Source organism: Mus caroli, chromosome 14 (assembly GCF_900094665.2).
Source record: "Mus caroli chromosome 14, CAROLI_EIJ_v1.1, whole genome shotgun sequence".
In the NCBI taxonomy this organism is placed as follows: Eukaryota; Metazoa; Chordata; class Mammalia; order Rodentia; family Muridae; genus Mus; species Mus caroli.
In genome coordinates, this window is record NC_034583.1 from 38625431 (window position 1) to 38645797 (window position 20367).

Below are 20367 nucleotides of genomic sequence, written 5' to 3' on the forward strand. Positions count from 1 at the left end.
TTGAGTAACAGAGCTTACAGTCACGTGAGACTAACAGTACTACATTATTCCAGTGAGGATGAACATTCATGAACAAGGCTACTCAGCACAGCGATAATTTTCTTTCCCCATAAAATATTTTTTCTTATGTAAATTTCTGGCTTGCAACTGACTTGATTATTGAGTTGTACATCTGTATATACGAAATGACAAATAATCTGAGGTAAATCCGTTTCAGGTTGGAGCATTTGAATGGGCTGGATAAAATGCTACAGTCACACCTACAATGTGAGCTTACCCTGCAGGAAGAGATACACACATCATTAGTTGCTGACCAGTAATTATAGTCTAGGACCGCTATTAAAAAGTACACATGCCAGCAGATGGTGGAGCTCGTCATGAAGGCAGAGGCAGGCAGATCTCGGAGTTTGAGGCCAGCCTGGTAGCCAGGGCTAGACAAAGAAACACTGTCTTTAAAAAAAAGAAAAGAAGCCAGGCATGGAGGCGCACACGTTTAATCCCAGCACTCGGGAGGCAGAGGCAGGCGGATTTCTGAGTTCAAGGCCAGCCTGGTCTACAAAGTGAGTTCCAGGACAGCCAAGGCTACACAGAGAAACCCTGTCTCGAAAAACCAAAAATAAATAAAAATAAAAAAAAGAAAAGAAAAAGAAATCTACTTCCAGAAAACACTGGGAAGGCAAGTAAGACCACACAAACACTTGACCCTTCTAATCACAACCACATCTGGATGCTAAAGCCTACAAGTGACACAGTAAATGAATCTCACTATTCTCTAACAATCCTCATTTTGCAGGGGGTGGGGGGGTGCACTTTTTTTTTTTTTTTTTTTAGTCTCAATCATAAAGAAGATCCAAAACAAGAGGAAGTTTCTTAAAAGCTATAAAGTGGTGTCTGTTGAAAAAGCACTTGGACAAGAACAGTAATATGAAATCCCAGGAAATCTCTGCATTTTAACCTTGGCCAGGTCTCTCGTGGTCAGTAGTGCTGATGAACAAGAGGGGCGAATGAGGAGGGGTTACAAACAAATGACTGGCTATGCTACACTGTAAGCGTAAGTCTTCAGTGTCCCACAGGTACTCAGTTAACTGCACAAAGGCGTCTGTCCGGGAGGGGCTGCAGACTCCACAGACTGTATGCTTTCTCTGTGAAATGGCCTGACCCTCCTCACTCTAGCTCTGCATCCCCTTCTTCCACATCTCCCCTATCACCTGATCTCCAGATGGCAGCGCCTCTCCCCAGGCTGGGGAAGGGAACAGAACAGTACAGGAACTCCCTGGAGTAGACAGCAGCATACATCCACACACACCCTGGTCATTAGGGAATCTCTACAAATTAGCTGTCTTTTATCATTTGCTGAAGAAACTAGTAAACTACTTCCAGTATGTTCAACTGCCTTCACCCTCATTCTGACTGCGTGTGAAAACACGCAAACGTGTGCCTCACAAGCAGCAGCCAAAGCTCAGATGCAGGGGGCAGCTTCAAGCTGACCTAAGCCGGCCAAAGCTCAGCACTGAGGACTGCACACATCCCCAGAACTTCGGAATCTGAGAGAGAATGCCGGAGCTGTGCCGGCAGAGGGCGAGAATTTTACCAATTAACAGTGATGGGCGTGGGCAATCAAAGCTCTTCAATATTACTTTTAAGAAAATAGACAATATAATGATTTACTTCTAAAGATGACAATATTATGTATTTTATTATGATGGATTGAGAGGGTTTGAGAAACAGCTGTTTGTAATCTTTCAAACAATGCACGGCAAAGCATCTTCATTTCAGAGTTTTATTGTGTTGCACTGAAGGAACAGCGGGGTGTTTACACAGTTCTCTCGTTCATTTTCAAAAATCTAAAGTACTTGCAAATTCTTAATACCTTGACCACTGGATTAGAACAGTAAGCATTAATATAACCAATTTCCTAGTAAATAATGTCTTACAAATAAAAACCCATTTAGAATAGCTTTAAATGCATTCTTTACAGGTAATTCGGCATGTTTATATCACTTAGGCTTAAGATTAAAGCAAGTGTATTACTCTGATGGAATGAAGGAGACCCCTCTCATGCAATACATAGGGATACTATTCAAGTCGACAGGGACGAGGTCCCACCCTTCTTACTGTTGTGTCCATATATAATCATCTACAGTGATACGTGAGGAGCCTCCGATGTTCCTCACGAGTCAGATAGACACTCTCAGTTCACCAGACGCACCTCCTATCTACAGCTAACTTATATTTAGATGGCGTCTCAATAAAACCAAAATGAGCCCAACAAGTCCTCTAAACCAAGCTTCCAACGGGCTGAGGGCGGTCAGAGATTAATGCAATCACTCGGAGGGTTATGGCTGTTCCTTAAGAGTGCAAGTTCAACCTGTCAACACCAGAGGTAATCATTTTATATTAATTTATACGTAATTCCATTTAAATTCTTTATCCAAGTAGAACATATGAAAACAGTCTTTCCACAAGCAAAAAATGTGGAAACATTTAAAAAATAAGAAGTCATTTTTTAAAGTAACTGATCAGATTCCATAGGCTACTCTTGGAAACAGGACCTTGCTGGATAGAATCCCTTCATTGGTGGCGTTTTGCATGCACTTAACTGGACCGATTCTTCTGTGTTGTTCTAAGAGCTCACCAGAACATAGATCATGCTGAAACGAAAGAGAAGAATTATTATTAATTCCAATACTCATTACAACAAGTTAGACAGCCCTCATACAGCCTTTACACAGTCAGCTCACACATGCTATCAGCGTCACAGGAAGATCACTGACACGTTGTCAGTGATTTTAACTAGCGTGGACGCCGGCCTGTTGCCCCTATTTCTTTTCCAGTTTTGGCAAACAGAATGATGCAGCTGAACCCCAGTGAGAAGCAGAGCTCGCTCACAGGAGCAATGCAAACGCTACTCTGGAGCAGCACAGGAGAGTCACAGGAGCGAGCACCGCAGCTGTTAGGTCCCTCCTGGGCATGATGTCCCTCGGGAGGCCGGTGCTGTCACTGGTCCCATTTTATGCAAGGGAACAAAGGAGGACCATCCCATCATACCCTACTAAACGGCTCTAGGCAACAGGAATGGGGACAGCAAAGAGTGCACACACACACACACACACCCAGGGGCAGTAAATATATGATCTAGGCTCACAAAGCACCAAGGGCCATTCTATATCAACAGTGATATTACAAAGGCACTGGGAGGGGCCAGGAGAGAGAAAATGTGACCAAAACATAGTACATGATATTCTCAGAAAATTTAAAAAAAAAAAAAAAAGTAAAAGGAAGAGAGGCATGGGGGATGGTGCAAAGAGCCCACTCTTATTTATCTCCAAACGAAGCGAAGAGCTGAGCACACATGGACTTGTGTGTGTGCCTTCATGTCCTGGTGAGCATTCCCCACAAATGTGCATCTCCAATGCAGCTATTTACACAGGTTTGCTCTCTCAGAAGTATATTCTACATGCCTACTACATCCCAGCAGTATCTACAAGTTAGCTAAAAAAATTAAGAAGATGAAAACCGGGAAGAAACTGAAAAACAGAGTTTCACCATTCAAAATCTAGTCACAGCTGAGATGGTGAGGCCTTAAAGATGAGCGTCACGACCAAAAGGACAGAACCTAGGAACTACCCTTCATCCTAGGTGCACATAAGACAACTTCACAACACAAACTCCCTTTGTCCTGGTCTATAATGGAAACCAGGATAATATCGAGACAAATGTGAACAGAAGCTTAACAGATAATAAATGTAAGTTAATAGATGCTTAATTATTTAACTTAAAATAGCTAATTTTTAAGATTTTTTTTTTATTTTATGTGTCTGGGTGTTTTGCCTGCATGTTTGTCTGTGTACCTCATGTGTACAGTAACCTCCAAGGCCAGAAGGAGCATCGAACGCCCTGGAACTGAGTTACAGATGGCTGTGACCCTCCATGCAGTGCTGAGACCAGGCGGGTCCTCAGGAATCAGCTGCCGGGACCCCTCCTGCTGAGCCATCTCTCCTACCCCAGTATAACTACATTTTAAAAAAAAATCTTGAAAATTAAAAGGAGAGGCCTCTGCAGTACACTCATACAGTTTAAGAACAGTCTCCCTGCACTTTCCAGGGTCCCAAGCTACTGTGCTGCTGCTGTTCTGATTTGTCTGGCACAGGGTACTCTGTAGCAAAAGAAGAAAGAAGTACAAACCTGGCCCAGGCTGTCCTGACCTGACCTTGGACAATCCTGTCTAGCTTCCTGCACTCACCGGAACACTCTTCCCTTGCTGTTCCTGAGACAGGGTCACCATGTAAGCCTCAAGCAGTTTCCTGCCTCCCATACTTGGCGCATCCGGTTTAATGTGCTATACCTACAACACTGGTTCACAACTACTGCAGTTTTGCCACACAAGGGTATTTGGCAACACTTAGAAACATCCATGGTTGTCTTGACTGGGAAGGTTACCACTAGAATCTTGTGGGTAAAGGCCAGGGTGCTGCTGAACACCCACAACCTATAAAAGTGTCACACAAGAATGGCTCCATCCAGGGCACCTACGGTACAGAAGCTGAGAAAGCCTTAAAGAGGGGAAATGAGACCAGCACCCTGTGACCCAGGGCCACCTTGTTCATCCCATTCAGATCAAGCAAGCCAGAAAATTAAGGGCAGGACACACAGTTTATGAAAAACCATATAGTGAGCAGTAAGTAGAACACTATCTGAAAAGATGATAAAGTCATCTGAAGTATATCTAAATATTAGCTCCAAATATGATAAGCACTACACTTTTACAAACCCATGCAACCCTGTCCCTCAATACCATTACGTCACGGAAACAGATTATTCTTTAGCAACAGTGAGCCCTGACCCTCTTCCTGACATTGGCTCCATGCTACTTGCTGGCCAGACGTATGCCTGCACCAAGTTCCTCTGCAAACTGCTCAAGTACACGGTGAGACGTTTCAAACTTACCCGTATAGGTAGTAAAAAAACGCTAGAAGGTAAAAAGCGAGTTTGCACCATCCTTCCTTCTGACAGTAGGCTAGAATGTCTGCATTCATGATGGTCGTCGGGTCATAGAGGCCAGGGCCGCTCATCACTGGTCTACTCATATACCTGAGACAGACACAGTCATTAGCATACGGGAAGGGGAATGGCCTTCAAGTGGGGAGGGGTCTTTCCTGTCCAGCATTTGCTACAGGGATCGGGCTCCAGAGACAAGGCACATTTTTACTTACAGATACAACAATTTCTTACTTTTATACCATCTTAATCTTAAAACTAGAGACCATAAGAACAGAACAGCCATACAGATCACATATGGTCTCTGAGATTTCAGAAATCCAGTAAAAACAGGAACTGGGAAAGAGAACTCAGATGTTTTCCTTCTTGCTTCCTTTCTTTTAGATTTACTTTTCTGTAGAAGTGTATTGTCTACATGTATGAATGTGCACCATGTGCATGCAGTGCCCACACCGGCCAGAAGAGGGCATCAGATCCTCTGAAACTAGAGTTACAGATGGTTGTAAGCCACCATGTGGGTGCTAGGAACTGAACCCAGGTCTTCTAGAAGAACAGCTGGTGCTCTTAATGCTGAGAACCTCTCCAGCTTGAGTGTTTAACATTTTATCTCAACATAACTTTACATGCCCAGACGGTGAGGGCCTTGGCTCAGAGGCCCCAAGGGCTCACTGTTCACTTGCTTTGCATCCCTGCCCTTCCTACCATGAGTACAGCTTTTCTGACAAGGTTCATTCAGTTACAGATGTAATAACACTTTACATCAAAATATTCTTTAATGTATTTTCTAAAAGAGAGAGAGATGAGATTCTTACATACCCATTTAAAACAAAGCTTTCAACTTATGGGGAGGGAGAAAAAAACTATGTGGGTCAGACATTAAGTATATAAACTTATGTAATCTGGTTCTCTCTATGAAGTAGCTAAATGCTTTAAAAATACAAAGTAAGCATGAAAAAGACACACATTGTACATCTTGATCTATATGAAGTTTAAAATGGGCAAAAGGCATGGAGGTAACAATTTGATGCTGGGCTCAGAAAATGTTCTGAGGGTTAGAAGTGTTCTATGTTAACCTGTGTGAATTCACATGTACATGTGTGCATGAAAATTCACTTGGATGTAAATGCCCTTGGTTGAGACTAAGGTCCTTTGAGGAATAATGAAGTCCTACAAGGGCACTGAGAGCTCCTGCTTAGTGACCTGAGCTGAGTCAATGCTAAATAACTTTCAACCTTCATGGAGACACACAGTATCAATGATGACTGTATCAACCACAGCAAAATTAAAATTTAATTAAGGAACTATTTGAAGTGTTTCTAAATATTACCTCCAAATATGGTAAGCCAAAAGGGGCATATTGAGGCCCAGGGTCAGCCACTCTGCCGCACAGAGAAACATGACACAGAAGAACGCGTGGATGAGGTACTCTGGAAGGACAAGCTGTAAGGAAACACAGCCAGTCGTTATCACAGTGCTTGCTCAGCAGGGCAGCTGCTCGCTGCAGAGCAACTGGCAACCAAGTTTCCATTTTAAAACACCACTGTCTTCTGAGAATCAGAAATCAAAGATGCTACTGAGTGTTACTCCATATTTGGCATTTTACCAAAAGTATGATTCTAAGCAAACTGGCCAGAGGATAAAAAGCTTTCACTAGAAAAGATGAGAAATTTAGAACTCAAATTCTTAGAGCAGCAAATTAAATTGCGATTAACATCCAGAATGTTTAATTACTTGTAGGTAAAGTGGAATGCTTGTATTTCCATCACTCAGTAGTAATAATTCAAAAATGAAATAACCTGAGCACATGCGACATGATAAAAAAATCCATAAAACAATCTCCCATTTACAAGTTTATGGTCTTTAAGCCGTTAGCAAACCAAGAATGCTACATGTACAATATTTTGCGAGTCATATCACTTCCCCCCCAAGTTGTTCAATGGAAAGCCAACCAGCCAACATCTCAGCACAGCTAGGGAGGACACTGAGGCACACAATGAGAGAAAGAGAGACACACACACTTTCTGCAATGTAGGAGGGAAAAGTCGCAACTCGTAACCATGAAAGGAATTGCCAGGTTCCAGAGTCCCCACTATTACGTTGCCTTTGGGTTCCGCTATGCCTGCCTGTCCACAAATGCTGCATGGAACAAGACAGTAGGACCGCAAAACTCAAAAGAAAACAAGCCTTTTGATAAGTAGTGAGGAAAAATTAATTCAAATGGCATAACATGCATTTATAAAATGATGAAGACTTAATGACTTGTTTTAAATCATTTTTATCCTAAATGGCTCAGTCTAATCTAATGTGTTATTAAATAAAACATCAAAACTGTTTGATGACAGCTCTAACCAAAATCTTTAAGTCACAGATGCAAAGCGCAATTTATCAAGTGGCTTCCCAGCAGGTTAAAGCAGCGTGAGTGAGGTCCTTCCTGAGAGTGGGCCACGGCTGCAGGAGTCGGATCATCCATCGCGCACACTCAAGCCTCTCCTCTGCTTCTCCAGTGGAAAGCCACATGGCCACCTAACTTCCCCAGCACTGGAAATCACACCCACGGTCACACACCCGAGCCAAGCCCTCTTTCACAGAGCTATCCCCAGCCCAGTATCAACATTTTCATGAACATTATCTTACATACAATCCTAGTAGAGCCAACTAAGGCACTAACCAGATTATTTGCTACCAATTTAAGCAATATGATAAATAATTAAGATAAGCTCCACATACGCATATATAAACACATGATATAGACATGTATGATTTAATTTAAGGTCAAATTTTTATCAAAAGGACATCTCTGAAACTCTAACTACAACCAGAATAGACCAAGAAAACATGCCTCAGTCTCCACACTGCCTCAAACCCTGACAAGCCTTCTTCAGCTCTAGGGCCTAAGACCTAACAAAACTAACTGCTTTGCAACTGCACTTAGACTGAGGTGATGGGAGAAACTTGAGACTCAATTCCCGGCGCGCCTACCTTGTCCTTAGAGAAAGCACTACCACAGGCCCTGCAGCTTCTACCCCTCCTGCTCCTCAGAAACATCCAGAACATTCATGAAGTGCTTCTGACCCATCAGAGCTTTGCATTGGGTTTACTTTGGTTTTTGTGTTTTGTTTTGTTGGGGGGGGGGGGTGGAATTCAGAGACAGGGTCTCCCTGTGTAGCCCTGGCTGTTGGTTGTCTTAGAACTTTGCTCTGCCGACAAAGCTGGCCTCTGCCTTCCAAGTGCTAGGATTAAAGGCATGCATCACCACCACCTAGCGAAAATCAGAGCTTTTCAACCATTCAATTACCACAAAATTCATCCTATTTACAACCCAAAGGTCATAAAGCCTAATATCTAGAAAAAAAAATGCCTCATGCAAAACATGGCTGAAATGATTAGTACTGAACCATGAAAAACTATATTCCCTTATTAAGTTTACATTTTTAAAAATACTTGTCTTCCCCCATACTTTGGCAGAACTGTAAAACAAATTTCAATAGGGAAAACTGTCAGATGCACTGCTTGTCAGCCAATCATCGGCACCCTATGCAAATCCAGCTCCCAGGCCGGAACAATGGCCTCCCCTCCTGGAGGTGCAGTCAGCTCAAGCACTTGTCTTTTCTCTGTATGACTTTCTTTCCATTAAGAAAAGCCAGAAATCACACACTATCTGCTACAATAAAATGCCTCCCTCTTAAGAATAATAAATTAGGAAAACACAGTTTAAATGTCAAAAATCAGGCTGTCTAGCTTATAACTATGGTCTCTGCCTTAACCTCTCTGACATTAGCCATGGTCACACTACCTGTACCTCACAGAGCAACTCAACCTAGTGTCCTCCTCCTGAGAATAACTTCAGGTCCCTGAATGAAGAGCTGCAGGGCAAACGCTTCTGTGCAGAGCCTGGCACCTGGAAGTACTCACGTGACTCTAGCTGTAACCTCATCACTTCAATATCTGACATGTCAACTGCCAGAAAACACAATATACTATTAACAACTTAAAAGATCCCAGCTTCTGACTTCTTGACAACTGGTTTTAACGACTAGGGAAAGATGTCCTGCAATGCACACCTGTTACTTTCCAACCACAAAACATCTTCTTAGGCTTAACTTCCTACGAGCAGGGAAGCCAGTATATACAAACTTGTGGTTGTTCCTACATGGTCTTACTGTAAAAGGCGTCCTTGTTACCTGAGAAACAAGGATAGAGTAGCCAGCTAGCTTTGGGGGGGGGGGGGGCTTCTCCAAGTCAGAGCATAAGGATGCAAGGACCACGTCCCCTCCTATCTATCCTGCAGTAGCTTGAGGGTCAGCTGCTGCTTTCTAATCTGTTGCTTTATCACAAGCAACTCTTTAGCTTCTGACCAATCAGGCAAAATCAAACCTACAGACAGAGAAGAATCTTCCTTCAGATACCAAGTATGTATTTATTAAAGATCAACCCAAAACACAATGGAGCCACATTATCAATAAATCTAACACAGGCCAACAGAAGACAGACCTGTTTTAGAAATCTGAGGTAAATACAATATACTAGAAATTACCACATAGACACCTGTATACAAACTGCTAGCTACAAAATTCTGGCATCTTGAGACCAAAAGATGGCATCTCCACAAACAAGATTCTGAGCGGCAAGCACAGAGCTGACTGACACAAAGGCTGAGAGAACACCTGCACACGAACCCAGTCTCCACCAGACACAACACCAAAGCTGAAACTAGATACGGCAGCTAAGTCCACACTACAGTCCATGTGTCCAAGTCATGGGCTGAGAATATTTTCCCCACTATTAATGTTATTTTATATTGACCAACTTTCAAACATTGTGCTAAGTAATTTAATACAGATGTGCCTATGGCTGTAACATAAAAAATGCATAAGCATTTAACAGCTTTCCCTACTTGCCTGGGCCAGCAAGCAAACATTTGCATAGAATGTGAAGTTTCATGGAATCATAATTTCAACAGGCAATGCAAGCACACTGAGCGAAACGATACAGAGACGAATGCCCTAGCCCTCCCCGCCAGGTGACGTGGCATTCAAACATTCAACTAAAAGCAGTACACACCTTTAGTGCAATTTTGACTCTTTTAATCTTTTTGACCTTTTCAACTGTCTTTGGCCGACAATGTAAAAAGCAGATTGGAAGAATGTTAGTATGACAGCTAACAAGATCTTTGGCAGATTAATAACACAACAGTCAAGTGTGATAGGAAAGAGAACTTTATTCTGCCTACTTCAAAACACTCAGATATATCATGCTACTGAGAATACTGACCTTTTTAAAGTTATATCAAATTAAAAGCAAATAAGTTTTTAAAAATCTAAAGATGAAAGCGATGTCGTAACTTACAGGATTCAGGGTATTGCACTGGTCTATAGGATTCTTGTAGTCAGTCTTCAGCTCATCAAATGCTATGATCTAAAATAGAATTAGAACATTTAGGACCACTCACTTTAATAGAAAGCAGCAACAAGCTTGCCCCAAGCATCAAAACATTACTAAATAAACAAAGGTGCAACAACATTTCAGCATCAATTTACAGTCCCGCGAATGTGCTAAAAAGAATGAGAATCAGATTAAAGACCTGAAGACATGTCATCAGGACCACACAGGATTTCCTACATCATGACTAAATCTTCTGCACCCACCGTGACCTTAGCTGCAGTTTACCCAATGTTTCCCAGCAAGCCGCTTTCTCTGTGTGACTTGAGCTTTTCCTACTGATACAGCTATTTAAGCAAGGTTTCCTTCCCCCTCCTGAACCCCTCCTTCTGTAGCCGTTCCCCGTTTTCTTCAGGCAGAGATTACTGTAGACTTGTCTGCAGCTCTTCTCTTGTAACCCGCCAGTAAGGCATCTCTCACTCTCAATACAGTACCTGCATGCATGTTTGTCTGCCCCAATGGAGTGTGTGGCCTCAGGGAGAAAGACCACTTGTAATTAATTGTCTGTGCAGCCTTCTCCCATGGCTCAGTACCCTGGGACTCTAGAGTGGACTCAAACAATTCAATGGATGCCAACTACACACATAGATAAAGCTGGGCTTGCCCATGCTTCTAGGGGAACATAATTTTAATCCTAAGTGTCTTGATACCCTTACACAGACCTTCAAAGGATCGAAGGTGGGGATCGGTACCACCTGGGGCATTAACTCAGGTGTCAGGAGTCAAGGTGGGAGGTTTGTGGGGAGCCTTCAGTTGGTGTCCCCGGCCACACCCACCTCTCTTTAGATGTGTGCTACTACAGCACTCCTCACTGTCACAACCAATAGTTACCTATTTCTAGCTTTCACTGTGCTCACTTCAAGTTCTTGATCTCAGAAGGACACAGGTTTCGCTTACTCTCTAGGAGTAAGATACACATCTCCTAACCCTCTGTACTAAAACCCCCAACGAGAATAGGAGATAAAAATAACTGAATATTAAAATGGACATCCAAGGAGGCCAGGAGGTTGAGAGGTGGTGGCATGGGAGGAGATGGAAGAAGAAAAAGAAATGGAGGGAAATGATACAAATTTAATTACTTGGAAAACTAAAATTAAAAAAAAAATTTTTTTTCAAAGCCCCCTTGCTCATGCAGAGGCTATGCCAGCTGCCAGCACTTGAGTGTCTGGTGCCCATAAGGAAAACTGAAGCTCTGAGGAACTCCCCAGGGATTCCATCAACAGCAGAAATGGAGCCTCAAACCAGGTGTGGAGTCAGACAATTTACACCATACCTTTCCACTTGCCTGAAAATGGTCTTTTTCAGCTTACAGCTCACACATGGAGGAGAAGCAAGGAGTGCAGAAAGGCACAGGAAAGCCTCCCCGGGGACCCCAGCTCCATGTGACTTTTTTAAATTAATCATTCATTCCTTTACATCTCAAATGATCTATATATCAGTCTGTTACTTCTAGGACTGCAAAAATAAAATCATCTCGAGTTAAAAAAAAAATAAAAAATGTAATATTCACAGCAGCAAAGATTTTATTCTGTACGTTACTATGGCTCAGGGTCTAAAATATTAATGAGCAGCACATTATTGACTGAATGGAAGCTTTTAATAATAGAAAAAACACTAAAAAATTTTAATGTACAGAACTCAACAAAATAGATTTTTCTCGAAAAACAGAAAAGCAAACAACAACAAAAAAAGGATTTCCTTTGTTACCAATTTCTAACACAATAAATGTTAAAATTATCAACGTGTAGTTTAAAGGAGATAAGCTTTGATCAGTTATGAATATTAACAGTCAGGTACATCATAATGTGTGGGATACATTCCTAAGTCTACTTTAGTAACAGAAGCTCAAGAATCATAACTGCAATACTTGTATTTAGCTGGTTAAATTTGACTCAAATAAATAACATATTAGCATATAGCCATCTTTGAAGGCAGGACTTCATGAAACTCAGAATCGAGTGCAGAAGGGATTCAGGATCCTGTCACTATGTCCCCATGCTAGGACCACATGTACACCCCGGGCCCAGCTTATGCAGTTTATGTGGTGGGGTTTATGCAGTGCTAAGAAGTGTAGGGTTTTGTGCATGTTAGGCAGGTACTTGGCCAAGAGGGCACACCCCTAGTTAAAACTAACTTTTTTTTTTTTTTTTTTGGTTTTTCAAGACAGGGTTTCTCTGTATAGCCCTGGCTGTCCTGGAACTCACTTATTGGACAGTTTCTTTCAGCTGGTTCCTAGGGATCTTTTGAGTAAAAAGACTGCTGAATGGTTTTCTAATAATGTACGACAGACATATACTTAAAATAATTTTCCCCAAAGTACAATAATTATCTGAACTAAGGAATCTCTAAACCTAAAAGCTCTCCACTAATCTGTGGTACAACTTTCTTTAAGCCTATAACAGGACTTAAAATTATCTATTTCACCTACACACATTCCTTTCTAATAAAATAACCCATTTTAAAAAAAAGAATTGCAGGTGTTTCTTAAGCCAAACACAGAATGTGGGAAATGTGGGGAAGTGCCCAGCTCTCTTCCATTAATCTCCACCATTCCAGAGGACATTTATAAAAAGAGCAAATGACTTAAAGTTACATTTACAGATGGAAAGGAGCCAGACACTTCAGCTTCATCGGAAACAACGATGGGGCCAGCTCGAAAGCTATCTATCTTTCTGTTCTTCCTCCAAAAAGCAGAAGATGCTCTTCCAATCTTAGTTAAAACTAATGAACGTTGTGTGAAGTAGCAGTTATTTCTGACAAAGTGAACATCGGACCCCAGCATTCCCCATCCACAGGCAAATAGGCTCTAAATACAATTACACTGCTTAGCAAGAAGGACCCGTGGTATCTATCTATCTACTTCGGAGACTTCTGCAACCATTTAATCTGCTGCCATTTAATCACGCACGGGATGGTGATGAAACCTGACTTAGTATTTACACGAGGCTGAACTCGCCCCATCATTCAAATTATGCCATTATTCCAGAAAGTACTGGGAGGGTAGAAACAAATGAGCTCAACTTTTGAGAATTGCTGATCTCCAGAGAGCTCTTTCAGTGGTGCTAAGCGGTAGAGACACTCAAAAGTCTGTCTCAATAGAACTGTCACCAGGGACAGAGCACAGTAAGAATGCACGTCCACCCTGTAAGGACATATGAGGAGCCAAAAGTTTCTGAGGATTTTCAAAATCAAATTAAAACTCCCTCTACTAAACCATGCAGCCCACACCACAGAGGTGGCTTGGGAGGCTGTCTCCTGAAAAGCTCTCGCGATCCAAATATGACTTCAGGGGAAAACCCGGAGATGTGGCCAACGAAGTAATCAATCCAAGCTGCCTCAAAGTTCACCAGGAACTCGTCTCTCAACCACGGTGTTCTACTAGAAAATCGCCCATCGAGTGCTGCAAAGCAGAGTTGGAAATGGAGCTAAAGTAACTTATAATATCCGATTTTGGCCGTGCTCCGAGGAAGCCTTAAAAGGAAATCGGTAATTCAAGGATAAAAATTAAGAAAACTTCACGCCGAGAGTCGCCGCCGCTCGGCGCGCACTGGGCATCCTCCGAGACCGGGGACGCGGACAAGCCGTGCGCGCGGGCCCGGCGTAGACTCGGAGCCGCCCGCCTGCCCGCCCCGCCCAGCCCTGCTCGCGAATAGCGGAGCGCGGCCTGGGCCCGCACGCGGCGGCGTGGACACCGGGACCCCGCACGCCAGGCCCTCCGGACCCCGGCCCGGGAGCGCGCAGAGTCCACGGCCCTAGCAGCCCGGCCACGTCCTGGCGCGCGCCGGCAGCCGGGGCCCCACGCAACCCCGGGCCCGGAGCTGCAAGAGGCTGCGCCGTCGCTCGCCCTCTTTCCCCCTGCCCCGGCTACTCACGTGCCAGATGGCGAAGAAGATGAGCGCGGCGGTGAGCAGCAGCGCCAGCATATAGCAGAAGGCCGCGAAAGTGAACGCCATGGCCGGGGAGGAGCTGCCGGGCGCGCCGGGGCCAGCGGAGAAAGGCGGCGCACGGCCCTCTGGGTAAAACCATTCACTTCCCCCGGCCTCAGCCTCCACCGCCGCCGCGGCCTCCTCCCGGCGCGCCTGCGCAGAGGGCCGCCCGCGCGAGCACCCCCTGATGGTCGGAGTTTGCGTGGCTCTTCTGTTGTCTGCACAGTTGATTTTGTCCTTCATTCTGTAGTTTTACTCTTTGGATAGCCATTAAATGAATGTCTAGTTTGTTCCAGAGACTAGTCTTGTGTTTGAAATGCAAAAGTAGATTTTAAAAGTGCCTGTATTGAAAGGATTTCATCTACTTCCAGGAACGAGCGACTAAACAATGCTGTTATAACGCTGTAAACTGGTACCTGTGCGAGCTATGAAAGGTCACCCGGCCCTCCTGGAAGCTAATCTGAGGCTTCTATAAGTGCAGGAAAAGAGAAGGGAGTGCTGGCGATACAGGAAATTGGCTCAAATGAGCAAAGGGCAGAGGTGGAAAGAGAAAAAGGAAAGGAAAACCTTGTGTCTTCTTGGGTGCAACCAACAATGGATCTGTTAGTGGAACTTGGGTGACAGAGCTCTAAGACCTCAAACCACAGAATAGCAAAATACGCTCAGTTCAGGAGCTCAAGCTTATACCCAGACCCCCGGCTTTTCAAACTTTATTGCTAATCACAAGATTTCAAAGATTTTGTTTTTCTCAGTGCAACCCTGTAACATAAAGACCACAGATTAGAAAGGTAGTGAGTGGTGGAGGAAAAAAAACAAAGTAAAATTTCTACAAAACAGTTTTATTTTTAATGCTGGCTGCAATCTGAGAAACCAGTTCATCATCTACTAGCTGCTGATGATGGAAGAAAAACTCTTCAAGGCTTTTAAGCAAGAAAGACACGATAAATTTGCGTTGAAATGTGCTCACCAAAGCAAACGGAATAGAATGTTTTAGAGGGCTATGTCCAGCTTGTCTGAGACTTTCTGCAGTGGTAGACATTTGCTCTTGTGGAATACAGCCACTGGCTACTTGTGGATACAAAGTGGCTAAGATGGCTAAGGAATTGAACTTTAAATTCTGCATCACTCTAGTGGGTTAACATTTATTTTAAAGTTACATTCATTGTGTGAGCACACATCCACTGGTTGGTGGTGAATGGAAGAAACCCTGACACAGTGAGGGTCTGGGAAAATGTGTGCTATTGGCTTGGGCATTAAATCCTCAGAGCCATGGGAAAATGGCAAATGCCACTACACCCCAGGCTCAAGGAAATGGCAAAACCTTTCTCTAGTCTGTGTGGATTTCAATCTCTACCATAGCCCCACCCCACCCTATTCACTGCCTGAAGAGACTGCACCTACTAAGATTTATTAAATCTGCCTCCTGGTTCAGCTGAACGCAGTAACCCCTTGTACTGGCTAGTTTTGTATCAACTTGACACAGCTGGAGTTATCACAGAGAAAGGAGTTTCAGCTGGGGAAAATGCCTCCAAAAGAGATCCAGCTGTGGGGCATTTTCTCAATTAGTGATCAAGGGGGAAAGGCCCCTTGTGGGTGGGACCATCTCTGGGCTGGTAATCTTGGATTCTATAAGAGAGCAGGCTGAGCAAGCCAGGGGAAGCAAGCCAGTAAAGAACATCCCTCCATGGCCTCTGCATCAGCTCCTGCTTTCTTACCTGCTTAAGTTCCAGTCCTGACTTCCTTTGGTGATGAGCAACAGTATGGAAGTGTAAGCTGAATAAACCCTTTCCTCCCCAACTTGCTTCTTGGTCATGATGTTTGTGCAGGGATAGAAACCCTGACTAAGACACCCCTTCTCCCTGTTCCTGTACTCAATACACACACCAAGCTTCCAGAAAGCTGTGCTTTCTCCATCCAAAAGCCCAGCCTACCTGACTCCAACTGTTCCTGTATGTGTGCCTGTCTTTTATCCGTTCACTGTACACCCCAGCCATTCCTGGAGGCCGTGCAACCACGAGGCACGGTCAGTGAACAAATCACAGGAATCAGTTCTACTATCCCAGGGATGGAACTCAGAGGTCAGGCTTAGCCCAATGCCTTTGCCCACTGAGCCATCTCACCAGTCCTCAGCTGAACTTCAAATGGCTACATGTTGCTAAGGTACTGGATAGTGGAGGTCTGTATTACCAAGATTATATGGCATGTGGAAATCATACTTTTCTGATAGATAAGAGGGCCACTTCAGTTCTGGGGGGATCTGATGCCCTCTTCTGGCCTCCACAGGTACTGTACACATATAGTACAGGGAGGCAAAACACATAAACTCTTTAAAGGTAGTTCCTCAAGTGGCCCCTGGTCCTGTGAAGGCTCTATGCCCCAGTGTAGGAGAATACTAGGGCCAGGAAGCGGGAGTGGGTGGGTTGGAGAGCAGGGGGAAGGGGAGAGGATAGGGGATTTTCAGAGGGCAAACTAGGAAAGGGGAAAACATTTGAAATGTAAATAAAGAAAATATCTAATTAAAAAAAAAGAATAGAAAAAACAGTAGTTCCTCAGCCACATTAGGTATATTCCTAGCATTCAATATCCTCCTTGTGTGATTCATATGACTGTGTCACCGTGCACACAGGACCTCAGCCACACTAGGCATACTCCTAGCATTCAATATCCTCCTCATGTGATTCATATGACTGCGTCATTGTGCACACAGGAAGCTTCTATCATCACAAGAAGTTCTACTGGAGAAACTGGGGAGAATATCATGAGGGCCAAGAGCAAATTAAATCAATCAACCATAAACGAGGCAGTGGGTAAGGGAAAATCGTCCGTCTAGCTACCGCCTTCAGGGGCCATTACAAACAGTGAGCACTCTATGCCTTGTGTCCAAGCAGCTCCCGGTATTGTCTGGGATTTACACTAACTCTCTCAAAAACACTGCAGTGTTGTACTGCACAGCAAGTTTCTGCTTCTCCTTGTATGTAGAGATGGCGCTGAGTGCTGTGGGGACAGGACTGGCTGAGGCACTCTCTTTAAAAAATCTGTTTCTCCGTTCTCTCTTCCTCCCTGGCTCAAAGTGTCTTTCCATCAGCTTGCCTCCAAATCACCTATTGCTTAGGCCCCCAACCCATATAGCTACACCAGCTAGGCACTGAGGACCTAGGAGATAAACCCTATACGGCATCTAGTCTCAGAAAAAGTCCAAAAGCAGATCACATACACACCTGAGAAATGTCTCTGCCCACACTAGGTAATGCCAGTGTGAAAGGGTGAAGAGAAGGAAGTACTGGGCAGTTTTAAAGAGCTGTACAAGACCTTGGGTGGAACTGGCGCCATCTTGCCAAAATCTAGGGAGTCTCTTAGTAGCCCAACTTGGCTTCCTTTGTTCTTTTTCTTCCTCGCCTGTCTGCAGCTGCCACCAACCGACAAGAGGGTACACTTCACCCACTATTCATCCAGGTGGGAAATGGCATTCTGGCTGGCACCAAGCCCAGTCCATATCAAAGAGAGAATCCTGATTTGGCCCAGAAGGCTCGTAAGTCATTCAGCCACTGCCCAGAGAAGCAGGAGTAGGATGTTTAAAGATCAGGAGGTAACAGAAAAGGGCAAGTCTAGGACTGATCTGAATCTCCCCTCATTGAACTCCAGGACTCCTTGGGGGTAGAAGCATAGTGGGGCATGTCATCCCAGTTACACAATGCTTTAGGAAGATGTGGAACTGCTCCTTGCATAAGGATCCTCCAAGCACAAAGAATAGTGTAGGACGGGGGCTGAAGAGATGGCTTAGTGGTTAAGAGCACTGACTGCTCTTCCAGGGGTCCTGAGTTCAATTTCCAGCAACCACATGGTGGCTCACAACCATCTGTAATGAGATCTGATGCCCTCTTCTGGTGTGAAGGCAGCTATAGTATTCATATACACAAAATAAATAAATCTTTTTTAAAAAAAAGACTATTATAGGACAACAGTTCCCAATCTCCCATAAGAGCTTTGTGTACTTGGGGTAGTAATATTATCTGGGGATTACAAGTGCCTGTGGGTAACACAGCAATCTACACATATGCCCAAATCATAAGCTTTGGAAAAAATAGCTATGAAATTGGGGGGCCCAGGAAGGGTAACGGGTAGTGTGGGGTTGTCCCTAATCTACTAGTTATGGTTTGGACATTAAGTGTCCCTAAAAGATTTCTGTGTAAAAGGCTTGGCTCCTGAGATACCATGGTCCAGAGGTAGGGCTCTAGGGGAAAAGATTGTATCAGTGGATTCCCTTACTAGTGCGATGGTGCTGGGAGGTGGTAAAAGGCGAGAAGCATGGCTTAGTTAGATGGAGGAGGCCACAAGTGGCGTATAGTGGTTTGGATGAGAATGGCCTGCACAGGTCTGAATTCTTGGTCCCTAGAGTGGAACTATGTGGTAAGGATTAGAAGTTGTGGCCCTTGTCTGAGAAGGTATGTTCTGAACTTTCAAAAACCTAGTCTCTCTCTGCCTGCTTACAACTTGCAGATCCGATATGAGCTCTCAGCTACTGCTCCAGCGCCATGCCTACCTGCCGCCACACTGCAAGCCATGATGCTAAGAGACTAACCCTTTGAAACTGTAAATAAGACCCCCAACTAAATGTTCTCTTTTATAAACTGCCTTGTTCATGCTGTCTCCTCACAGCAAGAGAACAGTGAGTAAGCAGGCTGCGTCCTGGAAAGCCCCATGACCCTAGTGCTCCTGGCTGACAGAGGGGAACTACTCTAGTCCACAGCCCTGCTCTCTCATGATGTTCTTCCAGGAACAATGGAACCAGCACAACAGAGCGTACACTGCAACCTCAGAAACCAGGAGCCAAAAGCCTTCCCTCTTTAAAGCTGCCTAGCTCAGGTGTTTAGCACAGTTTGTCACCGCACCATAAGTGTAAAAAGTATCCACACTTCTTTCTCATTGGAAGCCTTTAGCATCTTCTTGAGGACTCGTTGCCCTTTAGCTGTCACTCAGAGGCACCTTTTCCAACTCAAGGTCGCAGGGGAAAGGTAGCTCCCATTACTTGAGAATGATGAGTGATATTCATCTGCTCTCTATGGTGGTTTAGATGAGAATGGTATATATTTGGGGTGCTCGGGCCTCAGTTGGTGAAACTGTTTGGGAGGTACTTGGAGGTGTGGCCTTCTTGGAGGAGGTGTGTCACTGGGAATGGGCTTTGAGGTTTCAAAAGTCAAGCCATTCCCAGTCTTTCTCTCTCTGCCTCCTACTTACCGATTAGGATGTAAGCCTTGCTTCAGGCCTTAGCTGGGCCTGCCATGGTGGTGACGGACTCACCCTCTGAAAGTGTGAGCTCAAATAAACTCTTCTGTTCGTCCCTTGGTCATGGCGTCTCACCACAGCCACTGAAATGTAACCACGGGCTGTTCATGCTACTTTCTCGTGCTTTTCTTTTTAACTTGACACAAGCTGGAGTTACCTGGGAAGAGGAACCTCACTTGAGAACATATCCACATCAGTTGGCCTGAGGTGGGGACACTTGCTTGATTGATGGCTGGTGTGAAAGAGCCACCCTTGAACAGGTAGTCAATCCCAGGGTGTATAAAAAAAAAAAAAACTGCATAAGAGAGGTGAAGTTAGCCAGTAAGCAGGGCTCCCCGTGGTCTCTCCTTCAGTTTCTGCCTCCAGGTTCCTATCCTAGAGTTCTTATCCTAACTTTCCTCAGTGCTAGACTGTGATCAGACCACGTAAGCCAATGAAACCCTTTCTTCCTCAGGTCGCTTTCGGTTTTATAACAGCAATTAAATCTAATACATTTCTATCCACTCTATTTACCCCTCTAAAACAGAAGGCCAAGGCCAAGGCTATGTTCAAAGAGAAGGCACTGAACTACCCAGCAGGCTGTGATTTCTTAATATCAGATAGTCTTGTCATCCGCCTTGGCCTTTGCTCTAGGGGGTGCCTGTTACACAACCATTATGAAAGCAATTAGTGCACAAACATACAAACGTGACTCAGCCAGCAATCTCATATGTGTAGAACT

The 20367-nt window shown here is 44.2% G+C and overlaps 1 protein-coding gene across 2 annotated transcripts; it reads right to left on the reverse strand.

The window, feature by feature from the left end:
- Positions 1-1764: 1764 nt before the first annotated feature.
- On the reverse strand, positions 1765-14516 carry Cnih1 (cornichon family AMPA receptor auxiliary protein 1). Of its 2 annotated transcripts, XM_029469333.1 has the most exons (6): positions 14310-14516; positions 10345-10413; positions 10060-10107; positions 6326-6438; positions 4948-5091; positions 1767-2651 (listed from the first exon to the last, which is right to left on the reverse strand). In XM_029469333.1, exons 1-6 carry the CDS (start codon positions 14388-14390, stop codon positions 2624-2626), a joined length of 483 nt encoding a protein of 160 aa, XP_029325193.1. In that variant the 5' UTR covers positions 14391-14516; the 3' UTR covers positions 1767-2623. The 2 variants fall into 2 exon arrangements, with proteins under 2 accessions (XP_021037417.1, XP_029325193.1); XM_021181758.2 differs by lacking the exon at positions 10060-10107 and having other exon boundaries at positions 1765-2651; positions 14310-14513.
- Between the last annotated feature and the right edge of the window lie 5851 nt (positions 14517-20367).